This window comes from Asterias amurensis, chromosome 4 (assembly GCF_032118995.1).
Source record: "Asterias amurensis chromosome 4, ASM3211899v1".
Lineage (NCBI taxonomy): Eukaryota > Metazoa > Echinodermata > Asteroidea > Forcipulatida > Asteriidae > Asterias > Asterias amurensis.
In genome coordinates this window covers 22,822,330-22,848,048 of record NC_092651.1, presented here as the reverse complement: position 1 = coordinate 22,848,048, position 25,719 = coordinate 22,822,330, and the positions used below count along the sequence as shown (strand labels likewise).

Genomic DNA, 25,719 nt, shown 5'->3' with positions numbered 1-25,719 from the left:
TCTGGCCAAATATGGCCCACTGCTGGCAGAAGGCTGGCCCAATACTCTTTGCACAGGCCCAATAACGCTCGCGCCGATGCTGGCACTTCTGTTTTGGGCCATTATAGTTTGGCACTAATTGGCCCAGAGTTGGCCAGCTACTGGCAAGATAATGCCAACTGGCAGAAGGTTGGCCAAATTACTTTGTGCACAGTAACATTTGCCATAACTCACCCAGTAGGCTTACACTCTAAATTACAGAGATTTAAATTTAAATCTTTTATAGGATTAAAATTAAAATAAATCCTAAAGATTTATTTTTAGTCCAAATCGATTTAATAAATCAACAATTATCCGCAGAGTCTATTTTGTTTTTCAATCCTCCGAACGATTAAAAAAGGACGCCAACTTTATGGACAGTGGACCAATCAGCGTGACGCGATTTCGTGACGTATTGCACGAACGTACAACTCAAAACTTTGTCGGCAGCCATTAAAATAAACCGACTGTGTGTGCGCTGCTAGCTACTAGTACTACTGCTGTCTGCTGCATGCTAAACGCGCACGTTCAATTACAAATGTAAACGTACATGAACGATGATCAGTCATTCATAGTCACACAAGTTTCTTCGGTCAGAACAGTCGGCAGTAAGGAGGCAAAACTTCAATATTATTTCCTGAGGTAGGTGAATCCAATCGTATGTAGGACGTAGTATATCGGATAGGATATGGATAGGTTTTTGCAATGATTGTTTACAGTTTACACGACGATCATGACCTGTGGTAAAAATTATATCTCGACGAAATTATGTTAATGTTATACATTTTATACAACGTCCACGTATATTTTGGTGTTGTATTAAAGTCAGTGTGAACATCGTTGTTTTAACTAAATAAACCAAACATTAACCATTCCATGTAGAAACGTTATCATGTCCATGGCCATGACCATACTCCGCATAGACAGAGACAACGAACTTGAAGAGTAAAAGAGTAAATTTAAGACCGATTTTCACTCAGTTTCCCCCACCAAGTTCATTTTTTCCCAGCGACGACGGCGGACCAGATTTCGGCTCCCCAACCAAAGTGACTACAAAACGTATCTAATGGATAACAATGGTATATTTCGACATGGTTTTTTTTTCAGCAAGAGTTGTGGGGCCCAATTTCTTCTCTAGTATTTATTTTGCCTATTTTGTTTATATGTTATATATGGTTAAGTTTTATTTTACGCTAACTGTTTTTGTGTTTGTTCTTCCTGTAATTTTGAATTGTTTTGCCGCTACATAAGATTACACCCACTAAATAGAATTGCTTACATTTCTTTATTTGTTAGAAAAAGGGGGGGGGGGGGGGTCCGTACTCGTTAAGGTTTGCTTTTTATGAGCCCCTCCATCCCCTACATGTGTTTTGCATTGATTTTTAGTTTTTAGGTGTTCGGGTAACAGCCTGAACAACTCTTTGTTATTGTTCGTTTTTTTCTTTTTTGGGGTTTTCTTCTTCCTCTCGCTGTCGATTGTCCGCAAGAAAAAGCATAGATGCGAAGCTTGCATTATTAAGTTGAAACTTTGCACACCTGTAGACAATAACCAGTAGATGATGCAAAAGTTGTTACGTCACGATGACGTCATTAGTTGACGAGATACACTAACTCAAAGTTTATTATTTCAAAAAAGCATAACTTTTGATCTACATGAGTGATTCTTACAATCAATACAATATCGAAAAGGTCAACAAAAACTCCGTAAACGCCTCGCAGACATGACCCCTTTTTGATCTTGTCTTCTGGTTCAAAAACGAGGTTGAAAATTCTAAAATTCATGAGGGATTTTTACAATCAATACATCATCGGAAAGGGCATTAAAAACTCTGTAAACGCCTCACAGACATTACCCCATTTTGATCTTGTCTTCTGGCTCAAAAGAGAGGTTGAAAATTTCAAAATTCACGTCTAAAGAACAATGTACATCCCCCGTTGGTATGTGCATAAACATTACACTTAGGCATACACACAACGTGCAATGTATTAGCTGTGCGGGAGAGTCACGCTCCAGTGATCATCCATAGAGCGCGAAAAAGCTTCCAAAAAAACGTCGTCGTCAAAAACCCCTAAAGGCATCTAATACTACATTTCAACCCTACTTAATAGTTAAAGGCGTTTGCAGTTCATATTTAGTGACAATGTTCGCAAAATCATGATACGAGAATTATCTCGCCGGATCATAATCCCCTCTGTTGATACAAATACATGTAAACCCTCGCATAATGCCTTGTGCCTCATGGCCTAGTGGTCATCATCAGTCGCGCTTACATCTGAGTCTTCGTTCAAGGCGGTTAACCTTTTGACCTTGTCTTCTGGTTCAAACCAATTTTATTGTATTTAATTTTTTTTTCTCCTATAAATAGCTTCGTTTTTAGTCTATTTTCAAGGCGTTTTCAACCAACACTTCTTTTCCGGTTAGTTAGTCTCTTCTTCAGTCGTCATTATGCATAAGGATCCAACCACATAAGCTATTTTGACAATCTATACATCATATGAAAGGGCTTTAAGTACGTACGTAGTCTGTTTTCAAGGCGTTTTCAACAAACATTTCCCTTCCGGTTAGTTAGTCTCTTCTCCAGTCGTCATTATTCATCAGTTCACATTTCCTCGACCACATAAGCTATTTTGACAATCTATACATCATATGAAAGGCCCTCACGTACTTCACAAAAATTGGTATGTTGGTGACCTTCTCTTGACCTTTTGACCTTTTTAAACCGGAAGTGCCTGTAAAATGCTTTGAAGAGGCATTATTTAAAGGCTTTTAGGTTGAAACGACACTTTTTGATGCTTTACCTTAAAACTATTTCACATCGAGAAAACTGTTTGGTTTTGATTTCTTTGCAACTTGACGAGCTATCAACAACACTTTATTCATTGATTCAAACACTGACCCAACAATAGCCGAACACCTAGTGTTTGTTTTTACAAACACTATATCTAGTTTTTGTTTTGTTTTTTTTACTTCGTCTTCTTCTCCGTGGTTTTTGTCCGCTAACAAAGACATACTTACTAAGCTCACATAAACTTGAAACTTCACACATAGTTAGATATTCATTAGTAGATGAAACCGTTGTAGTTTCGTCATGATGACGTCATCAGGTGTCGAATTACAAGGTTTTTAGGTTCAAAAAGTGACCATTTGCTTTTCGCTATATGTCTTCGAATTTTATAGTTATGATATTCATAATTACGCATCTGATAGATCAAGACTGGGACTACATTTGAAAAGTTAACGTCAAAATCGTATGACCCCTCCTTCCGTTCGTACCGGAAGGTCAAAGTTTGCAATTGTATATTTTTCTTCAAAAATACATCTCCGTTCCTTGCCCTCTAACAAAAGCACACTTCCCAAACCTGTATGAACTTCTAACTTCACACATAGTTATATATTTATCAGGAGAAGAAACCGTTTGAGTTACGTCACGATGACGTCATCCGACATATCTCATCAAGACGACTTATTTCGTGGAATCAGTTACTTGCCGACATATTATTTTGCTAAGTGGACTTATTCAAAACAATCAGTTGACTTAACAACATAATTTATCTCACCAAGTCGACTTAGATAAAATGGTAAGTCGACTTACTGACATAAGTTATCTCACCAAGTCGACTTACAGTAACTAATTAAGAAGTTTACTTATACACAGCCTGCACACGTTGCAACGTGTGCGTATTGAGATTGCGCGTTAGGGCCCGCGTGATCGCTAATAATGTGGGGGCGTTTTTCGTGCCTGGGATGAAGAAGAATAACCATAATCTAAGACTTGAATCAAGTCTACACCTCATCCAACTCCGATTGTATTAGTCAATTCAGGCATCCTCTTCAATTTTAGTTTATGTAACAAGCAAAACTATTAATTTACTGATTTTATTAAAAAAGGGTTAATGGCTGCTAGCAAACTGCTTCCAACTACACCCTACTAAACGGCTACGTGAGAAAATTGAGACAATAAATCATGAATTCAGTTCAAAAGAATAAAACTTTGTTTTCGTCATATTATTCATCAAACTATAAGCCTTTATACTTTAAAATCTTCTGGTGTATTTAAACTAGCTGATGTCTCAGCCATGGGATTTTCGTGTGTTTAGTGCTAGATTCCTCGCTCCCCAACCAAAGTGACTACAAAACGTCTCTAATGGATAACAATGGTATATTTCGACATGGGTTTTTTCCAGCAAGAGTTGTGGGGCCCAATTTCTCTAGTATTTATTTTGCCTATTTTGTTTATCTGTTATATATGGTTAAGTTTTATTTTACGCTAACTGTTTTTGTGTTTGTTCTTCCTGTAATTTTGAACTGTTTTGCCGCTACATAAGATTACAGCCACTAAAAAGGATTGTTTACATTGCTTTATTCGTTAGAAAAAAGGGGGGTCCGTACTCGTTAAGGTTTGCTTTTTATGGGCCCCTCCATCCCCTACAGGTGTTTTGCATTGATTTTTAGTTTTTAGGTGTTCGGGTAACAGCCTGAACAACTCTTTGTTATTGTTCGGTTTTTTCTTTTTGGGGGTTTTTCTTCTTCCTCTCGCTGTCGATTGTCCGCAAGAAAAAGCATAGATGCAAAGCTTGCATTATTAAGTTGAAACTTTGCACACCTGTAGACAATAACCAGTAGATGATGCAAAAGTTGTTACGTCACGATGACGTCATCAGTTGACGAGATACACTAACTCAAAGTTTATTATTTCAAAAAATCATAACTTTTGATCTACATGAGTGATTCTTACAATCAATACAACATCGGAAAGGTCAACAAAAACTCCGTAAACGCCTCGCAGACATGACCCCTTTTTGATCTTGTCTTCTGGTTCAAAATCGAGGTTGAAAATTCTAAAATTCATGAGGGATTTTTACAATCAATACATCATCGGAAAGGGCATTAAAAACTCTGTAAACGCCTCACAGACATGACCCAATTTTGATCTTGTCTTCTGGCTCAAAAGAGAGGTTGAAAATTTTAAAATTCACGTCTAAAGAACAGTGACATCCCCCGTTGGTATGTGCATAAACATTACACTTAGGCATACACACAACGTGCAATGTATTAGCTGTGCGGGAGAGTCACGCTCCAGTGATCATCCATAGACTATTTCACATCGAGAAAACTGTTTGGTTTTGATTTCTTTGCAATTTGACGAGCTATCAACAACACTTTATTCATTGATTCAAACACTGACCCAACAATAGCCGAACACCTAGTGTTTGTTTTTACAAACACTATATCTAGTTATTTTTATTATTGTGACCCTGTCCAGCCACTTTAGCCCTCCCCTGTACACAACGCTACACTTGCAGCATTTTTACGTAGAGCTTTCTAGCGGGGTTGCCGCGCGAAGCGCGGCATCCCGCTAGTATGCATAAAATAACAAACCTGTGAAAACTTGAGTTCAATCGGTCGTCCAAGTTGCGAGATAATAATGAAGAAAAAAACCCACCCTTGTCACATGAAGTTGTGCCCTTTCAGAAGCTCGATTTCGAGACCTCAAATTCTAAATGTGAGGTCTCGAAATCAAATTAGTGGAAAGTTGCTTCTTTCTCTATAACTACATTACTTCAGAGGGAGCCGTTTCTCACAATGTTTTATACTTTCGACCTCTCCCAAATACTCGTTACCAATAAAGGTTTTATGCTAATAATTATTTTGAGTAATTACCAATAGTGTCCATCTGACTTTTTAGGCGGAAACAAAGAATAATAACAAACAAAATAATAACAATCTCGACGAAAACAACACCTGTTCCGACAGTAGGTCGGAACCGCTAAACAGCTTTACAATAGAAATCTCAAAACAAAGGCTTGGCAGAAATGTTCAATATCGATTGCCAATCATTTTGGGGACACCATTGGAAACAGAACGTTGATACACTGCATGCTGTTGGAGTTGGTTTGCTTGTTTGATTGTTTTTGTTTTGTGTTTTTTTTGCAAACAGACAAAGCTTTCAAATGGAAAACTTTGGAGTTGTGTTGAAATGTTGCGCAGTTCTATGTTGGAATTAGGTCAGCGGTCTGATGTTTCGTCGTCAAACCATTTATAACAAGAATCATACTACGACAAATGAGTCAGGGGATATGACCAAAATGTGGCTAAGTGTGTCTGTCTGGTCATAAAATAGATTAAATGTCTTTGCTTGTTAGTTATATGACAAGTTTGATGGTCAGAATCATCGCTAATGCTGATGTATTTTTTATAGGAATCGACAGTGAAATGCCAGTAATCCCGAAAATACAGTTATATCAATTACACGATCACGTTAAATGTTAAGCCAACATTGAGCCAACGTTGGCGCTCCGACAACTTTGTATGCGTCGTAAGGGAAAGGCCATAAGATTCTCAAATCATGTAAACGTTATTGGAAACAAAGCAACAAATCATTCAACATATTATTATAGCAACCAATCATTAAATGTATTTAATTTGAATAACATTTTGTGCAGATTTGTGCTGTTTTATACCAGAATTTCTTCCTTTCAGTCAGATAAAATTCGCGGCTATTAATTAGTGGCTGTGATTATAAGTTTTCAAAGAAGGGTACCAGTTTCATACAAGTCCTTTTAGTCGGATGTCTCCTCTGCTTTTCACAGCGGTGATTATTGTTAAGGAGGAGACCAGACTCTTGCGAGCCTTTGGTCGAGTCAATCTGCGGCTATCAGAGACTATAATGGACTGCTGATGCCTAATTCATCTTGTTCCACAATAATTGGCTAATATTGGCTCTTTAAAGCCATTTGACCCTTTCCGTAAACAGTGTTGTCCAAGGCCCACACTTTGTGTACCACAACTTCTATATCAAATAACAAACCTGTGAGAATTTAGGCTCAATCGGTCATGGGAGTCGGGAGAAAACAACGGAAAACCCCACCCTTGTTTCCGCGCGTTTCGCCGTGTCATGACATGTGTTTATAATAAATCCGTAATTCTCGTTAACGAGAATCTATATTGTTTTGCTGTTTTCTCAAAAAGTAAAGCATTTCCTGGAATAATATTTCAAGAGGAGTCTTTCACCATTGCCTTCTGTAAACCCTGTAGGTTATTTGTAAATCTGTGATTTTTTTCTTTCTTTTCTGAACCGAAAGGGTCCAATGGCTTTAAAAAGACCGCCTGATTTGTCAGCAATGTGTTGACACTTGACTATTATCCGCATGTATTTAAAATCTACCCAACGTGCTCAACACAATATTATGAATGTGTAATTATAGCAGTGTGCTATATTTTAGTCGACTAAGTAAACCTTACAGTCATACTCAGTGCATATTTTTTCATTTTTTTTGACTTTCCGGTCACTAGCGGTGGTTCAAAATTTGGGTATTAGCACACGAGGGTGGTTGGTATTCAATTGTGTTTTTCGATTTGGTGAGCACAAGTGTACACAATTTTTATCAGGTCTCAAAAAAGTTGTTTTTCTGTGTTATATCCATACGACATACGACACCATGGTTGAGTGAAGAACCAAGTGCGCACGCGCAAACTCACATACGCCAGGTCGCCCATTGTCTGTATAAGGTATGTCGGTGATTACGAGGTGTTGTTAAACGACCGCGGTACCGCAGGTTCGACTTTTGAAGTCCCTTCGTTCGAGCTCCTTCTATTCCTTCCTCCATGGGTAGACCAAGGGAAGCTAAACGAACACACCCATAGTCTTTGCGCACCAAGTACGACACCTGCAATTACAATAAAGGTTTTTACAAACGCCACAACTGCCACCGTCACCCTGTGCAGTGGAGGTACAACCAGATACGAACAATTTGAACAACGTTGTTGCACGCCTTGTTATAAAGTAGGTAGTGTCATTCGTTTTCTACTTCTCGCTGTTTTTTGTGTCATCCTAGCTCTGGGTTTTAATTCTTTTTCTACTGACTATTTCTTTAATTCGCTGGTTTTTAAGGGGTTGCCGATCCATAATGTCGACGATAAAACAAATAGCAGCCCTTCGGTTGATGTGAACATCAGCCCTTCTCAAATTTACTTTGACCGTTTAGAAAGTGTCTTTTTTAACGTTAGACTTAAATGTCACGGCACAATTGCAGAATACCCCGCAACTCATAAGCACCACCTCGTAGCCGCCGGCTACAGCTACGCAGTCACGGAACAGTGACCGCACGAATGTAAGTGTCTACATGAAGTATGGGGGTCGACTTACCACATGTATCATACGTTTGGAGGGGCCGGGGTCGACTTGGTGCACATATACATGAAGTATAGGATCCATGTGTAAAAGGGTCATTCGTTTAGCTTCCCTGGGTCGACTTGGTGCACATATACATTTGTGTGTACTGTAGCATAAAGTTTGGTGTGTGCATGAAGTATGGTGTGTACATGAAGTATGGGGGTCGACTTAACACATGTATCATACGTTTGGAGGGCCAGAATTCCATTTACTTCATGTTTATTGCCGCTATGTAAATGTTCCCCATTCAAGGATTATTTCAAAAAGGGAAAGAAAGCCAGAATCCCAATTACTTAATATTTTTGCCGCTATGCAAAATGTTCCACATTGAAGGATTATTTCAAAAAGGGAATTCAAGCCCAAATTCCATCTATTTAATATTAATTACCGCTATGCAAATGTTCCACATTCAAGGATTATTTTACAAATAAAAGGGAAACAAAGCCAGCATTTCATTTACTTAATATGTATTGCTGCTATGCAAATGTTCCCCATTCAAAGATTATTTCAAAAAGGGAAAGAAAGCCCGAATTCCATGTACTTAATTTTAATTGCTCCTATGCAAATGTTCCCCATTCAAGGATTATTTTAAATAAAAGGGAAAGAAAGCCAGAATTTCATTTACTTGATATTTATTGCTGCTATGCAAATGTTCCCCATTCAAGGATTATTTTAAATAAAAGGGAAAGAAAGCCAGAATTTCATTTACTTAATATTTATTGCTGCTATGCAAATGTTCCCCATTCAAGGATTATTTAAAAAAGGGAAAGAAAGCCCGAATTCCATTTACTTAATGTTTATTGCCACAATGGAAATGTTCCCCATTCAAGGTTTATTTAAAAAAGGGAAAGAAAGCCCGAATTCCATGTTCTTAATTTTTATTGCTCCTATGCAAATGTTCCCCATTCAAGGATTATTTTTAAAAAAAGGGAAAGAAAGCCAGAATTTCATTAACTTAATATTTATTACCGCTGTGCAAATGTTCCCCATTCAAGAATTTATTATTAAAAAAAATAAAAAGGGAAATAAAGCCCGAATTCAATTTATTTTATATTCTTGCCGCTATGCAAATGTTCCCCGTTCAAGGATTGGCAACCGATGCTGAGCCAACTCACCGTAAAATCAATGAAAATGATTTACAGTATAACAAATTGACACTCACCTTTACTTGTTATCAATAATCATTATTTTCTTTGTTGTTTCGTTATATTTTAAAGGCAGTGGACACTATTGGTAATTGTCAAAGACTAGCCTTCTCACTTGGTGTATCTCAACGCATGCATAAAATAACAAACCTGTTAAAATTTGAGCTCAATCGGTCATCAAACTTGCGAGATAATAATGAAAGCAAAAAAACACCCTTGTCACACGAAGTTGTGTGCGTTTAGATGGTTGATTTCGAGACCTCAAGTTTTAAATTATGAGGTCTCGAAATCAAATTCATGGAAAATTACTTCTTTCCCGCAAACTATGGCACTTCAGAGGGAGCCGTTTCTCACAATGTTTTATACCATCAACCTCTCCCCCATCACTCGTCGCCAAGAAAGGTTTTGTGCTAATAATTATTTTGAGTAATTACCAATAGTGTCCACTGCCTTTAATGTACTATAATTCGTTTTACGGCTGACAGAGGTGAAAATATCATACCCGCTCATTGTTTGATGAAGCAGACACTTATTATTATTCATGTGCTGTCTCTCTGATTTTATAATTAAGATTCGAAACACCATGGGAGATAAAATTGACGAGGATAAGTATAAAGGGACAAAACCTGCATGGGCAAACTGTGCGAAAGAGGACTTCCGCTCTTTGCGGCAAACAATTTGGGAATCAAACAAAAGAAACGACAAGATTCTTCAAATGTATGATGACTTTGCCGTTCATTACAAGCAGGTAAGATCAGGTTTAAACAGAATCTTAAGTTACCTTATACAAACAAAATCTATAAAGGCATTTACGTGATATGAGCCATATAGTTAAAAATTACAAATTTTGCTGCTGCTGCTGCTGCGCGAAAGAGTACATCCGTTATTTACGGCAAAGCAATAAAAGCTGATTTTGATTTTGATGTCTGTAAACACCCAACCCAAACCTATAGAGTGACTCCTATTTTTTAGTATAATAAGGAAGACATATTCGAAAAAATAACTAACATTTCACAATATTTTACTCGGAGAAATGGGAAACAATTCACACTTGAGGACTGTTTTTTTCCCCAGCCTGTTGATGTTGTCTTGATGTCCTATTTTGTGACCGGTTGGCGTTGTTTTTGCTGGTGCATTTTTTAAATTTTTTTTTTAGTGTGCGGGTCTTTTGTATTTTGTTGCTTTATATTTCTAACTTAACTTTTTTGTAATTTATATATGCTTTGATATTGATTGTGTATTGGCCAGTGGATGTCAAGTTTCTATGTTTGTTAACGTGGACAATATATATATATCTTATCTATCAGTGAACGACGGTCGTTGACAAAGTGTTTTTACTTCTCCGTGAAAAACCCTAATGAAGAAGTTTAAGACTTGGGACTTTAACAAATTAAGCTATAAGAACCAACGGTAGCAATCTGGGTGCTGATGGGTGTTTTATCTCAATTTGTATAAACATTAATACACGATGAATAATGTTACTTTATTAGCATAGCACATTATTTTGTTAATGTGAGTGAAAATCCAGAGATATAAAAACTCTTGAGAGAAAATACTCTGTGGGAAACAAATGAATTGAAAGTGTTTGTTTACACATCAGGCTTCGCTCATATACGGTTACGTGGGTCACTCCAACTTTGCTGACGTAGTTACTGACGTCATCATTGACAAGACAGCGCGGATCTTGGACGCTGCATCGGGAGTCGGAATGGTTGGAGAAGAGGTAAGAATTTTTTTTTTCAATTTTCACAGGTTTGTTATTTGTTGAGATACACCAAGTGAGAAAAATGGTCTTTGACAATTACCAAAAGTGTCCATTGTCTTTAATTTAAATGGGCGAGTACCCAACTTTTTAATTTTTTTTTTAAAACCGAAATGGCTTCTTATGGCAAGTTGTTGAAAATCTATCAATATCCATATTACCATAACCAAAGCTTTTCTAACACACTTCCAGTAACGAAACATTTGGATTCGTTACTAAACAGATGAAGAAACGTGGCTTCATTAACATCGACGCCTTGGATCCATCTAAGACTTCACTTGACCTGAGTAAGACACTGGATGTCTACACCAACTTTATATGTGAAACTCTGAATGAACATCGGACCCAAATACAAGACGGTCAGTTGAACTTATTAGACTCCAATACAAAACGCTCAGTTGATTTTATTAGACTCAAATACAAGACCAGTGCTACATCTCCCAAAGGCTCGCCATCCAACTTCGAGTCTTAATAATATTCGTATTTTGTTGCTTTGGTTTTTGTAAGGGGGAACCGTTGGCCGAGGGCTCCCTTAAGTTATTTCTTACTGTCCATTTTGACGACAAATTTTGTATCAGCCAAAAATGTCTCTGTAAATATTGACGTGTACGTGTTATTTATTCCATTATTTTAGTCTTCAATTGCTTTCAGCACTGCCCAGGTTTCAATTTTTTTTCAACTTTTTATTTGCTCGTACAATAATATGGTCCATAAACGGTAGTCATAGTGGTTGCATTATTGGCATTATGTTTCAATTTGATGATTTTATCAGGACGAGTTCGGTGTGATGTTTTTTTCCCCGTTACTGATGATCTTTCCGTATCCATCTTGTACAAATTGGAAAGAACTTATTTTTTGAGGTGGCAGAATATTATTTCTTTGCCCAGATTTCTATGACGTTGTCATGATGTGTGCATCGCTGGGATTGCCAGGTCACGTGACGGAATCTTGTCTACCGGAGCTTATCAGAATAACTAAACCAGGTGAGAGCCACACGTTTACAAAATACACAAACATTAATAAACAAACAAAACACAGGGGTAGTCATTATTCTGTGCAGTTGAACTTTACAGAGCGTCGGCCTACTCAGGGTTTTGAGTGGGCACTTTACTCTGTTCTGAAGATTATTCCTATGTAAGTTTTTTTTTTTTTTTTTTGGGGGGGGGGGGGAGTACTCGATGGGGGCCTGACTCCCCATCAGAGGATAACACTTAAAGAATGAATGAATAATTGAGTCCCATTAGTGCACAAATCTGTGAGATCTAAGTATTGTTTAACAGCCAATAAAGGATGATCTCAAATATATATATATTACAGTTTTCTAATAGCTGCAGTCCATAGGACACATACAAAAAAATATAACGAGTCTCTTCCCTCACGTTAAAACATGGTAAAAATGTTTTTTTTTTCTCTAGAACGCTCCAGCCAAATTTCTGAAAAACGCGGGGTCAAAAAAAAAAAACCGCGCGACGAAGGAATCGTGACGTCAGTGGCGGTTGTTTATGTGGTAATAGCCCTCAGTTTGCCAAAGCTTGAGAACTGTGTTCAAACTCAATTAGGGGAAAATCGTCACTGGCTTCAAGGGGTCATTATAATAGATAAGCCGTTTTTGACTCTCGGCTGAAAAAAGCCGCGCGGCCGGGTGCTGTTTTGACTCGAGTTATTTATTACTAAAATGCAAATGTTGAGAGTAAAACTAATGGTTATTAACAGGTACGATGTCTATTTGGCCATAAAAGGGTAATAGTTGAAATACTGAGATCATTCTTTATTGGCTGTTTTAGTAGTTTTTGGCTCGTGTACTGGGGACAGACACACCTGGCGTTGATTGTTCATTATGAAGTATAAAAAATGTTCTCGTCCAACAAACACAGTAGTGCTACTTAAAGTTAGCAATCAATGTAAATTAACTATAACAGTTCATAATTGTGTGTCCATGCCAGGTGGTTTCATCATACTTACTGTTACTGAAAAGAGTCTGTTTGATTTCAAAGACAAGTTGGACGCAGCCATAGAGGAACTGACTAAGAAGGGTTTGTGGGAAGTTCTTGAAACGCGCTGGATTGGGTACATGAAGGGCGAGGACTGCGAGAAAGCCATGGTGCCAATTATCAAGGTCAAATAGATAGAGGGCGGTGTTCGAACGGTTATAAAGACGGCGACACCGGGATTATTAAAGGAACACGTTGCCTTGGATCGGTCGAGTTGGTCTTTGAAAAGCGTTTGTAACCGTTTTTTATAAAATGCATATGGGTAGAAAGATGTTGTAAAAGTAGAATACAATGATCCACACAAACATGCCTCGAAATTGCGTGGTTTTCCTTTTACCTCGTCGACTAACACGTCGGCCATTTATGGGGGTCAAAATTTTGACTCCCATAAATGGCCGACCATGTTAGTTCGCACAGTAGAAGGAAAACCACGCAATTTTGAGGCAAACTTGTGTGGATCATTGTATTCTACTTTTAAAACATCTTTCCAACCATATGCATTTTATAAAAAACGGTTACAAACGCTTTTGTTTTGACCAACTCGTCCGATCCAAGGCAACGTGTTCCTTTAACGATCACAGAGCGATACAAAACCGCTTCTTGTGAGTAATTTGGGGGAAACGGAGTGATATCTTTTTACACAACCGTAGTACCTCGAAGTAAACTCAAAATGCAGCCAAAGCTGCTCAACCACGTACGATAACAACTGTTTATTTCCATTGATTTTCAGATTCATATTTTAAACATCTACATACACTTTAAGATGCATGTTTGTAATAATTCATCGGGAATAGGTCTATGTTGGAGTAATTCCCCCACGGACACTATTGGAAATTACTCAAAATAATTGATAGCATACAAACTTACTTGGTACCAAGCAATGGAGATCTGTTGATATTATAACACACTGTGAGAAACGCCGCTCTGAAGTAACGTAGCTTTTAAGAAAGAAGTTATTTCTCACTAAAATATTTGAATTGAATTTGAGAGCTCAGCTGAGGTCTCGGAATCAAGCATCATTAAACACATTACTCGTTTCTTCTTTAATTATTCTCTCATAATTTTTCACGAGGTTTATTATTATTTGTATGCATACTTATGTTTTGAATAAGTGAGAAGACTTGTCTTGGACAATTTACCTTGTGTTATGTGCCTTTAAAGGCTTTGTGGTAATGTTTTGTAGATTAATGGCTTGTAGTCTAATAGACGGGAAAGATGAGCTTTCTTGTGATTCTTGTGTTAATGCTTTGCCTTGTCGGCGTTCCGAAATCCAAGTAGAACAGGTTCACATTTAACTGCATTTTTTTCACATTCAAATTTACTGCTTCAAATTGTCATTAAAGTCCGAAAATTTCAATCGAAACAGGATTTTTAAGCAAATTTGTCTTTTACCATTTTTTCCTCTAAACTGTAAAAAACATGCTCCAGATTTTAGAAATCAATCTAGTTTTTTAAAGCTAACAATTAAAAAGTTTATAAATTCCAGATATTTGTTAGCAATATAACGCACATTATTTTTGTCATGATTGTAGTCCGAGGACTAAGAAAATCTATCTCTTCTTCTTTTCGGCTATAGGTTTGAGGAGCAAGGGATAGAAAAATCTATCCCCTCATCTTTTTGTTGTTAATAAAGAGGTGTGCGTTTTTTTTTATATGGTATGATGCAGCAATAAATATGAGTACGCAATTTGGCAAATTTGTTTGCTAACAAAAATGAGTAAATAAAAAAGGAATTAATTTTGTTTTAAGTTCACTAGTTTCTAACTTTGTACCCCAATCAATATTTTATGAAGAAAAACAGCATGATTGTTTCATTTTAGAAAGAACTTTAAGAAACAATGCTTTGTATTAAAGAAAAATGTGAAAATGTGAAAAAGTGTAGTTGAACCTGTTGTAGCTGTTTTCTTGCATTTTTGTTTTCTATTTTATGAGATAGCTTTAAAAGTATTTTGGGGGTTTGGTGATAATACATTCTGGTTGTATTTTGTAAAAAGAAAATAATAAACCACAGATTCAACTGTTATAAGATATATAGTGCAATTGCCAATGAGTTTCTCACAATGAGTTCAACCTGGACAGGAGACCTTGCCCACAACCATACAACGTTTGCAATACCTTCTAACTAACAACGTGAACGACTCGCCCACCCCCCCCCCCCCTTATTGTTTTATTTCTTTTATTCACCCAGGGTAAACCGGGTTAGTAAAAAAATAACTGGTTTCTATTAGGGCCCTGCAAACAAAGTAATATAATTAAGCGGGCCCGGACCAATCCCGTAAAGATTTCATAGCTTGAAAAAGACGTTAAATTCCAACATCTGAGAGGGGGCACATCACCCCTCAGACTCCCTAGATAGACCAGAGAGCGTCTACAGGTTGACGCCCATAGGGCGGTTGAATGCCAATAAATGTCTTAAGCCAGATTCGCTGCCAGGTTTCCGCGCCGCAAGTCAAGTTTGCAGATAGACCCTTTTTGTTATGTGCCCCAGACCCTTTTTGTTATGTGCCCCGGGCTGCCCCGGGCACTGAGGCACCTTGGGAGTTTATGTTTCTGTTAAAGGGAAGGTACACGTTTGGTAATTACTCAAAACAAATATTAACTTATAGGAACACGTAATTGCCTTGGATCGGTCGAATTGGCATTTGAAAAGCGTTTGTAACCGTTTGTTATAAAATGCATATGATTGGAAAGATGATTTAAAAGTAGAATACAATGATCCACACAAATATGCCTCGAAATTGCGTGGTTTTCCTTTTACCTCGTCGACTAACACAGTCGGCCATATGGTTGACTCCCATAAATGGCCGACCGCATTAGTTCGCAAAGCAAAAGGAAAACCACGCAATTTCTATATTTGTGTGGATCATTGTATTCTACTTTTAAAACATCTTTCCAACCATGTGCATTTTCATAACAAACGGTTACAAACGCTTTTTATAGACGAACTCGTCCGATCCAAGGCAACGTACGTGTTCCTTTAAAAACTGACTTGGTAACGAGCATTGGGGAGCTGTTGATAGTATACAACATTGTGTGAAACGACTCCTTCTGAAGTAATGTAGTTTTTGAGAAATTGGTAATATCTCACTAAAATAATAAAAGACTTCTAGCTAGAAGTCTTTTATTCCTATCTGAAAGCACACAAATTCGTCCAACAAGGATGTTTTTTCTTTCATCATTTTCTCGCAACTTCGATGACCGAATGAACCCAAATTTTCACAGGCTTGTTATTTTATGCATAAAGTGAGAAGACTGGTCTTTGACAATTACCAAACGTGTACATTCGCTTTAAAACAAAGTTAGTACAGTGAACTGCCATGCTTACCCCAGTAGATGGCAATAAATAATAGATATAAACGTTTATTCAATGTGCAAATAGGGTATAACACAGAGTAATATGGATCAAATTAATGTAAATATAACATATATTAAATTGTGAAACTTTAGACAAAAGGCAATATCTAGGTCCGGGGAAAGCACAGCTTTTGTTCCACAGACCATAAAAACCAGACATACATTAAAAATACAGGACAAAACTAACAGGACAAAACTGACAGGTGTAAGACAGAAAATAAAGCCGTTACAATTTCTACACACAAAAATAACATCAGAATTTTAGTATTCACTAAGAAAACGAGTTTTAAGTTTTTTGGTTAAAGTTGAGAGAGTACGCAGTGATTTAAAAGAGTCATCTAGACTATTCCAAAATAAAGTGCCACGCTGGACAACATCATTTTTTGACAACGAGGTTCTACGATAGTATAACAAACAGGTTTTTCCTAGCAGCGCTACGGGTATAATAGGAGTGGATGTTTGAGGTTTGTTAGTGTAAAACTGGACTTGAAACAAGCAGGTAAAAGATTATTCCTATATTTATATGTTAAGATGATAAAGTTTAACGAATTTTAACAGTTTTAAACTACAAAAAAAAAGGCCCAGAGTGCTCACAATAGTCCGCTTTGGAAATAACCCGAACTGCACGTTTCTGGAGAGTGAGAAGTTTATTACATTTAGGAGTTGGACTTCCCCATGTCAAAATTGCGTAATAAAGATAAGGTAAAATAAAAAAGTTGTACAAGGTCAGTAATTATGCTACAAGGAAGGAATTTCTTAGCCGATTCATTATTCCTATATTTCTAGATATTTTAACTGCTCTAGTGCCAATATGCTTCTTCCAAGTCAAATTTTCATCAATATGAGTTTCCAGAAATTTAGCACCCTTAACCTGCTCAAGATTGGCATTATTTTGATTTAAAGGAACAGACTGAGTGTACTTGGACTGGCTAGCACAAAATATAATATAATTATATTTGAGAACGCTAATACATAATTTATTTGCTAAAAGCCACGAAGTGATTACCCTGAGCTCAATATTAAGGTTCTGCACAGCTAAGTCTACATTTTTATCTGAATACAACAAACTTGTGTCGGCCGCAAAAAACAAAATGTATTTTTTTCTGATGTATTGCAGATGTCATTAATGTACAAGATAAATAATAAGGGACCCAGAACGGAGCCTTGAGGTACACCGCAAGTAATAGGCCGTTCAGTAGATTTTACAGAATTGTACAAAACATATTATTGGGATCTATTACATAAGTAACTTTTAAACAAGTCAAGCGCTATTCCTCGGACACCATAATGTTCTAATTTACGCATCAAGATATCATGGTTAACTGTATCAAATGCTTTAGATAAATCCAGAAAAATGCCAACTGAAAAATGGTTTACATCTAGATCATTATACAATTTATTAACAACAAAAGAAGTAGCTATCAGTCGAGCTGTTACGTCTAAAGCCAAACTGTGATTCTGTCAAAAGGTCATTTTTGTAAATAAACAAAATCAATCGGGTATAATTAACTTTTCAAATAATTTCGAAAATGTTGATAAGACAGAATTGGGTCAATAATTTCCAACATCATGCTTGCAGCCTTTTTTATATATTGGTATAACCTGAGCCTTTTTATGGTTAAAGAGGCCCTATAAATTTGTAACGCTCTGTATCTGACAATCATCTGACTTAACATCAAGCCGAACAAAGGAAGTAGTAAAACCACTGGGAGGCTACCTCTATGATGTTAAACTTTGCATGTTTTTCGAAAGCGTCCTCTTTTGAATCATCCTCAATGTTTTGCAATCTGCTTGAATAACAGCGCGCCCTCTTGCACCCACTATCGATCACTGACGTCTTGGGCGAAGACTAGTTAGCGACACGAAACAGAGACTGTGCATGAACAGCTGTTTGGTCACATGATTTACTCACTGAAACAATCATAAACAAACACGTGTGCAGCTACTGTAGAGGGTCGGAGAGTGGATGTCGTCGTGTGCTTGGCCAGCCTGCAGATATTATTTCATGGTTTCCTGTTTTTTGCACAAGTTATTTAAGAATGGAGCTTACGTGGATATCTCTTCAGTTGCTCATTATATCATCGCATGTTTGGGGGCAAGACAATGATGATGGTGCTAATGTTAAGAAGGAAAGCAGTGGAGAAAGTGACATGGAGCTCAAACGGTGTATCCTTTTTTCCAATGTTTGGATTTGTGATCTGTGCAATGCAGGATTGACAATTATAACCCAAACTCAACAGTTACTTTGCATACAAATTTGCCCAAAATGGATTTTAAAGTACCATAACATTGGGCCTACTTCTAGAAAATATAAGGCTCCCCTGTGAGCAGGGGAGCCTGATATAGTTTCTAGTACTAAAGGGGGGGGGGGGGGGGTGGGGGAGAAGTAACATTGGGCCTAATCCATCTTCTTTGATTATTTGATTACCCCATTCATTCAGCCTTTTTTTCAGGACCATTACGATAAAATGATAAACGAATGTCACTAACATTCCTCTTATGCTGAGTTCGTTCCACCATGAAGCAGGAGGTCAGAGTTGTAACTCATCGTAATTAATAGGAGACAGGAAGGACAAAGTAGCAGGTGTACATGTAGAGCCTATATGATGAGTGTCCTTTAAAGTAGTTGCATTGTTGAAGCATTCGACCTCGACCTTTCGGACAGTCTGTGTCTAAAATATAAGGCCATTGCAAGGTCAAGGATAAAGGTTTTAGGTTACAAATACTTCTAGATCTAATGTCACTTAAATTACAAAACACTATGAATGAGGTATAGTTTTTTTCATAGTCACACCTTGCCCTCTATTAGTACATGTATTACATAGCAATGAAGTTCCAGGTCTGTTATAAGGTGAACTCAAACCATGTTGCCCGATAGGTTGATGACGATTTCATTCACCTTACAGCTACAGGGTTCACGATATCACACCATGGGTAGACAGACATCATACGATGGTTAGAACTGGGTCACATATAGATGACAATGAACAATAAATTGCCTGAATATTTTCAGATATTTGATCAAGCTCTTCCTTGACAATGGGCCAAATTATTTGTGTGCACAGTATTGTGTACTTTATGATAACGTATCAAAGTTGATTATATAGGAGTCATGTTGGATTTAAGTGATTTAGTACATTGATATAAGACAGTGGTAGTGTAAACAATCTGTTATTTTGTTTTCGTTTCTTTTTTTTTTTTGGGGGGGGGGTTACTTCAATGGTCTTAACTTCTACTTACTTCTTTAGCTGCTGGTAAGTTAGCTTCTCAAGACGGTCTTTAAAGACACTGGACACTAATGATTATTTGTAATTGTCAAAGACCAAGTATTCTCACTTGGTGTACCCATGGAGGTATCCCAACATACATGAAATTAGAAATGTGTGAAAATTTGGACTTGTTGGTCGTCGAAGTTGCAAGAAACTTGTTCTCACAAATTTGTTCGCTTTCAGATATGAAGAACTGTATAAAAACAACTTGGCTACTTCATTGTTTGTGGTACGGAAAGACAACTACAAACGTACACAAGTCGTACCAGCAGTGTGACCTATGACCTACACATTGAGGGTCAATGTAACTAATAAACTATGGAGTGCCTAGCTAACAACTACACTCAATATTTTAGTTTCATTTTCATTTGAATTGACCAAGTTTTAAAAGAGTGTATAACTCTGATTATATAATTTTGACAATGCCTTGACTTCTATCAGTTCAGAAGCTTTTCCACCAAAAGAGACTTCAGCAGCAGGAAGCGACGCAGAGCATTTTGGCCAGCTATGACTACCAACAGCAGTTTAAATTGATTGATATGCTGTTTGATAAAATGCAACAGGTACAGTACATGTACCAACGTATTAGACGGTACAAGTTTTAACCATTTGGAAATCTTGGGTTCCGATTGATACTGCTTTCACATAATTGGCTTCTTCAGCTAATCTGCTTCTTTTTAATTTCTCAGTATTGCAAAGTCACGCACTTTCCTTTTTGAGGGCATTGACATGTTTTCAGGAAAGAAATTGGTGTGTTTCAACGAAGCATTTGGTTTGAGTTTGTAAGACTGATACATGGCTTTTTATCCACAACCAGTGGTTTTATTTCATTTACTAACAAGCACAAAATAATTTTGCTAACCAAAATGAGGTTCCAAGCTTAAATAATATGTAGCATCTTTGGCTGGTTTCCTTCTACTTTTTTAATAAGCAGAAAATGCTTTAGAAATATTTCAGAGCTCTATAAAATGTCCCCTGGAAGAACCCTTTTCCATTTTGAATCTAGGTGGACTGGCTCTCCACCTCACTCCACCTCCCAAATGAGGTAAAACAAAATGCACAAATCCATATTTCAATACAATCATCAAATTATGCTGGGCAATCCCAAACCCTCACCCTTGGTCATATTTTCCACTGAGTTTACGACCAACCATCTGAACTTATGTAGTATGGCATTGTGCTTGTGTGTATCGATGTGATGCATTCACCACATGACATAATTGTAGGCTTGCATATCATTCTATCTATCATTCAAAACCACAGTGGATGATATTGAGTGGTCAGACAGTAGGAGGGTTGACTTTGTTTCATGTATTCACAACATGATACAATAATTGCAGACTGGCGTAGTTTCTCTATCTTTCAAAACCACAGTGGATGATATTCAATGGTCAGACAGTAGGAGGGGCTAATAAAATAAATAATTTTGATTTTGTTCTCTTTTTGTATGCCAGATTTTATCGGAGTCCCGAAGTAAGCTGTCCGAGTCCAGTTTCAGCCCAGGAATGTCCTTCCCAACAGATGAGACAACCAAAGAAGGTGAGAATCAAGATCCTAAAAAATCTCAAACAGCGCCTTGACAAATTACTAGCAACAAAACTCTTGTCCAATATGATCAATTTTCAAAAAGAAACATCTTATTTCACTGGAACTTTCCCCTGTCAAGTAAACTTCTAACTTTGTTTTACCATCAGGTCTGTCGCTACTTCTTGAAAACCTAGCCTTCTTTGGAGACATAACTCTACGACTTCCCGACATCACACACAGTCTGTACAGCAAGAAGAAACAGCTACGAGAAGTCCTCCGCTGGGCTGTGACTTATACTGAGGAGACGGGATTCTTTGACGACATCCACAAGAAACTCATGAATTTAGTAAGTTCTGGTTCTGGTGAAATACTGCATTATCTCTATATATTGGGATGTACATGTTCAGGTGACTGAGCAGCAATGATTTACATGAAGTGAGCCCCCCTGATGATGTTACCCATATCCATAGCTTGAAGTTTACTCTTAAAAATACTATTAGTTTGTGCATCACGAATATCTTGTGGTAGTGTGTTCACTTCTGCAAAGGATCTTGGGAGGAAGGAGAATTTGTTTGCAGTCTTTGTTTGCAGGAGGCTTGATGAAGGCAGTTGCAGCCTGGGTCCCAATTTCATTGAGCTGCTAAGCACAAAAATTACCTTAGCATGACATTTCTGCCTTGATAAAACAGGATTACCAACCAAAACTTCCACGTGATTTTCAGTATGAGCAAACTACAGCTGAATACCAGTAACAAGCAATATGCAACAATAAGAAATTTGGTTGGTAATCCTGTTTTTATCAAGGAAGAAATTTCACGCTAAGCAAATTTTTGTGCTTAGCAGCTCTATGAAATTGGGCCCTGTTGTCTTCCAAGCTTATCCCTGAATACTTTGGTTTGGTATGAAGCAGTGTCTATGGTAACGAGCTTGTGAACAGCGGGAGCTATCCTTATCTCAGTTAAAAATACAAGCCTGAGATCGGTGATTTACTTGTCTCAATGCTTATCTTAAAGGCAGTGGACACTATTAGTAATTGTCGTAGACCAGTCTTCTCACTTGGTGTATCTAAACATATGCATAAAATAACAAACCTGTGAAAATTCCAGGTCAATTGGTCATCGAACTTGCGAGATAATAATGAAAGAAAAACCACCCTTTTCACACGAAGTTGTGTGCGTTTAGATGGTTGATTTCGAGACCTCAAGTTCTAAATCTGAGGTCTCGAAATCAAATTCGTGGAAAATTACTTCTTTCTCGATAACTATGGCACTTCAGATAGAGCCGTTTCTCACAATGTTTTATACCATCAACCTCTCCCCATTACTCGTCACCAAGAAAGGTTTTATGCTAATAATTATTTTGAGTGATTACCAATAGTGTCCACTGCCGTTAAAACAAAAAGAAGAAAATCTCTTGTTAAAACCAGTACCAACACAATAATGTTTAACTTTTCTTTACACTGATGTAGGCTTGATATAGACATTTTATGTAGACTTTGACACCATGGTTTGGAAATGACCGCAGAACATCCATGCTCTAATATTAAGTTTTACTTCATGCATCACATTATTTTTATACATCTTGCAGATGTCTCAGGAATTAAGGCTGATCAAGAGAGATTCTGATTATATAAATCCATTCAAGAAAGAAGAGGTAAGATGTTTAACGAAGGTCCAGGGTTTGCTTTATTTTACTTTCCGAGCCTCAGGCACGGTAGCTGTGGCAATGTGCATCAGATCACATTGGTTGGGCGGCTCTACATCCACCATGATGGATACAGAGAATGATGATGAGGGGTTTGCAGATGAAAATAACCCATGGTCATAAATTGTTTTATGTAAATAAGGATTTCCAAGGCGGTATAAGCTGGTCTGTCTAGCAGCAGCAGCAGCAGGGTATACTAGCTGCAGATTTTTGATGATACATTGGCTTTATAAGTAATAAAGTTGGCTGTCGTAGTGTCTTCCCTTGATCCCAGTGGACCGTGGTTCACATCCAGCTTCCAAACAGAGCCTCACATGTGGATTGGATGGTTCACTCTCTATCAGAGTACAAATTTCCCTCCAACATCTAAAAACAGACCATGTCCTTTCCTCTTCTCTCTGCCTAAATATCTTAAAGAAACAGATGACATTTTTAACTTCTGAAAATCTCTTAAAACACATCTTTTCAGATTTGGGAATTCTTTGATTGACCTAGATCGACGCCTTTGAATCTTTAAAACAGAAAGTTTGTTGTTACATTTTATCGCATTATGTAGGTTCCGCCTGAACTACCAACACCAAAGAAGAAGAAAGAAAAGAAACCAAGGAAGAAGGGCCCAAGAATATCACGAACTGAACTCTAATTATAAACAAACTGAAGCCACAAGCCTTCAGAAAAAAGGTGCATTTAGGTGATTCATTTTTTTTTAGTTTCAGCTAAACGACCCACTGAAATCTGCTGCAAAACCCAAGGTCAAATAATTTAAATTTTGTAAACTCTTCTAACATTAATGATGGCTCTGTACCTTCTTTTGTCTGTAGTGAGGGCGCTGTTGATAACAGCTGTTTAATGAGAGAGTTACGGCAACTTGCAATAAGGCGTCCATTTTGTGTCCAAAAATGTATGGGCAAACACAAAGGTGTCGCCTAGTCTGCCTATTGGGTTGTGCAGCATTTGGACCAAAAAAGGCGTACAGCAACTACGTGACCGGAGAAATCGTGATCGTTCATGTCGCAACTCTCTTTACACACAGCTCTAGTTTATTAACGTCATATGGGTTCACCACACTAGATAAGCATACCATAGAAATATAGGTATTTAAAAATATACCCAACAACTCGTTTAAAACTCTTCAAGCTACTTGAAAACGAATCAAATTTGTTTTCATACAGCTAAAGTTTGATTTTCTTTTCAATATTTAGTAGGTTCGCTGTAGAATGTTTGAGCATGGCTCACCCAGAATGAAAACACTCTTAAAAAAGCAAACTGTCGAAACTCCATTATGAAAAAAACAACCTGACTTTTTTTATATAAAATAAGGCAAGCATTAGAGAGCTGCTGCTCATGAAGTCAACAACGCCAGAACATAATAATGTATGACTTAAAAATAACTCCATGACCTTCAAATATTATTTTAATTACCAAACAAATTTTGTGTTCACAACTTTGCATTTAGTTCATGAGCGTGAAACTTTTCTCTCTATTTAGTGTGATGCACACGTACCTAAGGTGTCTAGAATGTACCTGAAGTGTAATGTCCTTTTTTATACATTAAAACAAAAAATGGTGCATATTTTAAACAAAACCTGAAGAGGTTTTTAGAAAAAGCAAATAGGAAATACTGTGTATAGACACAGATCATGAAATCTGAACTATTCCATTGGTCAACATTTTTGGCAGTGTGGTTTTTACTTTTATGAAAGAACAAACGACAGAGCTTTCTTCATTACAGTACAAAGAAGACAAAGAAGACTGCATCCAGCTCATGGGTAGCTGGTCTGATAAAGGAACCAATCGCAACCTTCATTACTGTGTGACACATGAAATAATTAGCTGTTTAACTCAATTTTATTCATTTTTGAAAAACTGGACCAGAATTGTTTTATTAGTTTCATTAAAAAAAACGAGGATTAAAAAGAGTATTTATTCCTCAACAAATTAAACTAAATAAATTAAATTTGTACGAAGAATATTTTACTTTGGAAAACAATTTGTAAACCTTTGTTTCACTGAGATATGTGATATTTTTCATTTCATTAGATTAAAACTTTCCCGCACGAGTACTAATATTAACTTTTGTTAATCCACATTTGCAGCTGCCACTTGAGATTGACAGGATAGAAATATATGTAGGACACATGTATGGTCTATTTTATTGTGATCTGAAAGCGCCATTTTCGTGTACTCAAAAAGTGTTATTAATCCTACAGACCAAACCTGCATGAGCCATAATATACATGTTATCACAAGAAGGCATTATCACTCAAGTAATACTAAGGGAATAAAAGGGTAGCAACGAGTTCTTCAACAGACATTTAAAGCTGGCAGTGCCTTTATCGCACGGCAACGACTCTGTAAGTTTTTAAACAGATGTTAAAGAACAAGTCTCTCGTTTTAAATGGACGTTCAAGAACGAGTCTCTACTCTGTTATTCCCATTCATAAATGCCCTTTTGTTAAAAACCTTACAAAAACACAAATTTAGACACACTAACAATTGAAAATTCGAGGCTTGAAATATTTTTTCAAAAAACTTTGTGAAGAATCTGTTTGATGCGCGTGGGTTGTGTGTACGCGCACGCGCTTAGATTATATGCGCTGTTTCTCTAGCTATGAATTGCGTTCCGCATGATAATCTTGCGCGTCCGACACGCTGAAGCCAAAGGTTTATACCCCCGCGTGACGCACTCTCCACTAATAGGAATAGCGAAACTGTCTATGAGGTATTCATGATTATTGGTTTTAGGGGATGAACAAAAGCAACACAAATCAGCAA

General features: G+C 37.2%; 2 protein-coding genes across 4 annotated transcripts; both read left to right on the top strand.

Annotated features, from left to right (window-relative positions):
- Positions 1-249: 249 nt before the first annotated feature.
- On the top strand, positions 250-13,351 carry LOC139936568 (methyltransferase-like protein 27). Of its 2 annotated transcripts, none has more exons than XM_071931409.1 (6): positions 250-660; positions 9,909-10,085; positions 10,938-11,060; positions 11,323-11,458; positions 11,987-12,082; positions 13,043-13,351. In XM_071931409.1, the coding sequence occupies exons 2-6, from the start codon at positions 9,921-9,923 to the stop codon at positions 13,222-13,224; spliced, it is 702 nt and encodes a 233-aa protein (XP_071787510.1). In that variant the 5' UTR covers positions 250-660; positions 9,909-9,920; the 3' UTR covers positions 13,225-13,351. The 2 variants fall into 2 exon arrangements, with proteins under 2 accessions (XP_071787510.1, XP_071787511.1); XM_071931410.1 differs by lacking the exon at positions 250-660 and adding an exon at positions 7,297-7,802.
- Positions 13,352-18,391: 5,040 nt separating this feature from the next.
- On the top strand, positions 18,392-25,576 carry LOC139935918 (coiled-coil domain-containing protein 134-like). 2 transcript variants are annotated; one of them, XM_071930545.1, is made up of 6 exons: positions 18,392-18,610; positions 20,155-20,276; positions 21,168-21,252; positions 21,408-21,586; positions 22,828-22,893; positions 23,501-25,576. In XM_071930545.1, exons 1-6 carry the CDS (start codon positions 18,484-18,486, stop codon positions 23,585-23,587), a joined length of 666 nt encoding a protein of 221 aa, XP_071786646.1. In that variant the 5' UTR covers positions 18,392-18,483; the 3' UTR covers positions 23,588-25,576. The 2 variants fall into 2 exon arrangements, with proteins under 2 accessions (XP_071786646.1, XP_071786647.1); XM_071930546.1 differs by having other exon boundaries at positions 18,496-18,610; positions 20,160-20,276.
- The last annotated feature ends 143 nt before the right edge of the window (positions 25,577-25,719 follow it).

What these genes read in the sequence shown, in the direction of transcription:
- LOC139936568 (XM_071931409.1), top strand. Translation starts at nt 9,921, where the DNA reads ATGGGAGATAAAATTGACGAGGATAAGTATAAAGGGACAAAACCTGCA. An exon ending in TCGGAATGGTTGGAGAAGAG is followed by an intron (nt 11,061 to 11,322) that starts GTAAGAATTTTT and finishes GTTACTAAACAG; the next exon opens with ATGAAGAAACGTGGCTTCAT. An exon ending in TCGGACCCAAATACAAGACG is followed by an intron (nt 11,459 to 11,986) that starts GTCAGTTGAACT and finishes TTCTTTGCCCAG; the next exon opens with ATTTCTATGACGTTGTCATG.
- LOC139935918 (XM_071930545.1), top strand. Translation starts at nt 18,484, where the DNA reads ATGGAGCTTACGTGGATATCTCTTCAGTTGCTCATTATATCATCGCAT. An exon ending in TGTTTGATAAAATGCAACAG is followed by an intron (nt 20,277 to 21,167) that starts GTACAGTACATG and finishes TTTGTATGCCAG; the next exon opens with ATTTTATCGGAGTCCCGAAG. An exon ending in AGATGAGACAACCAAAGAAG is followed by an intron (nt 21,253 to 21,407) that starts GTGAGAATCAAG and finishes TTTTACCATCAG; the next exon opens with GTCTGTCGCTACTTCTTGAA.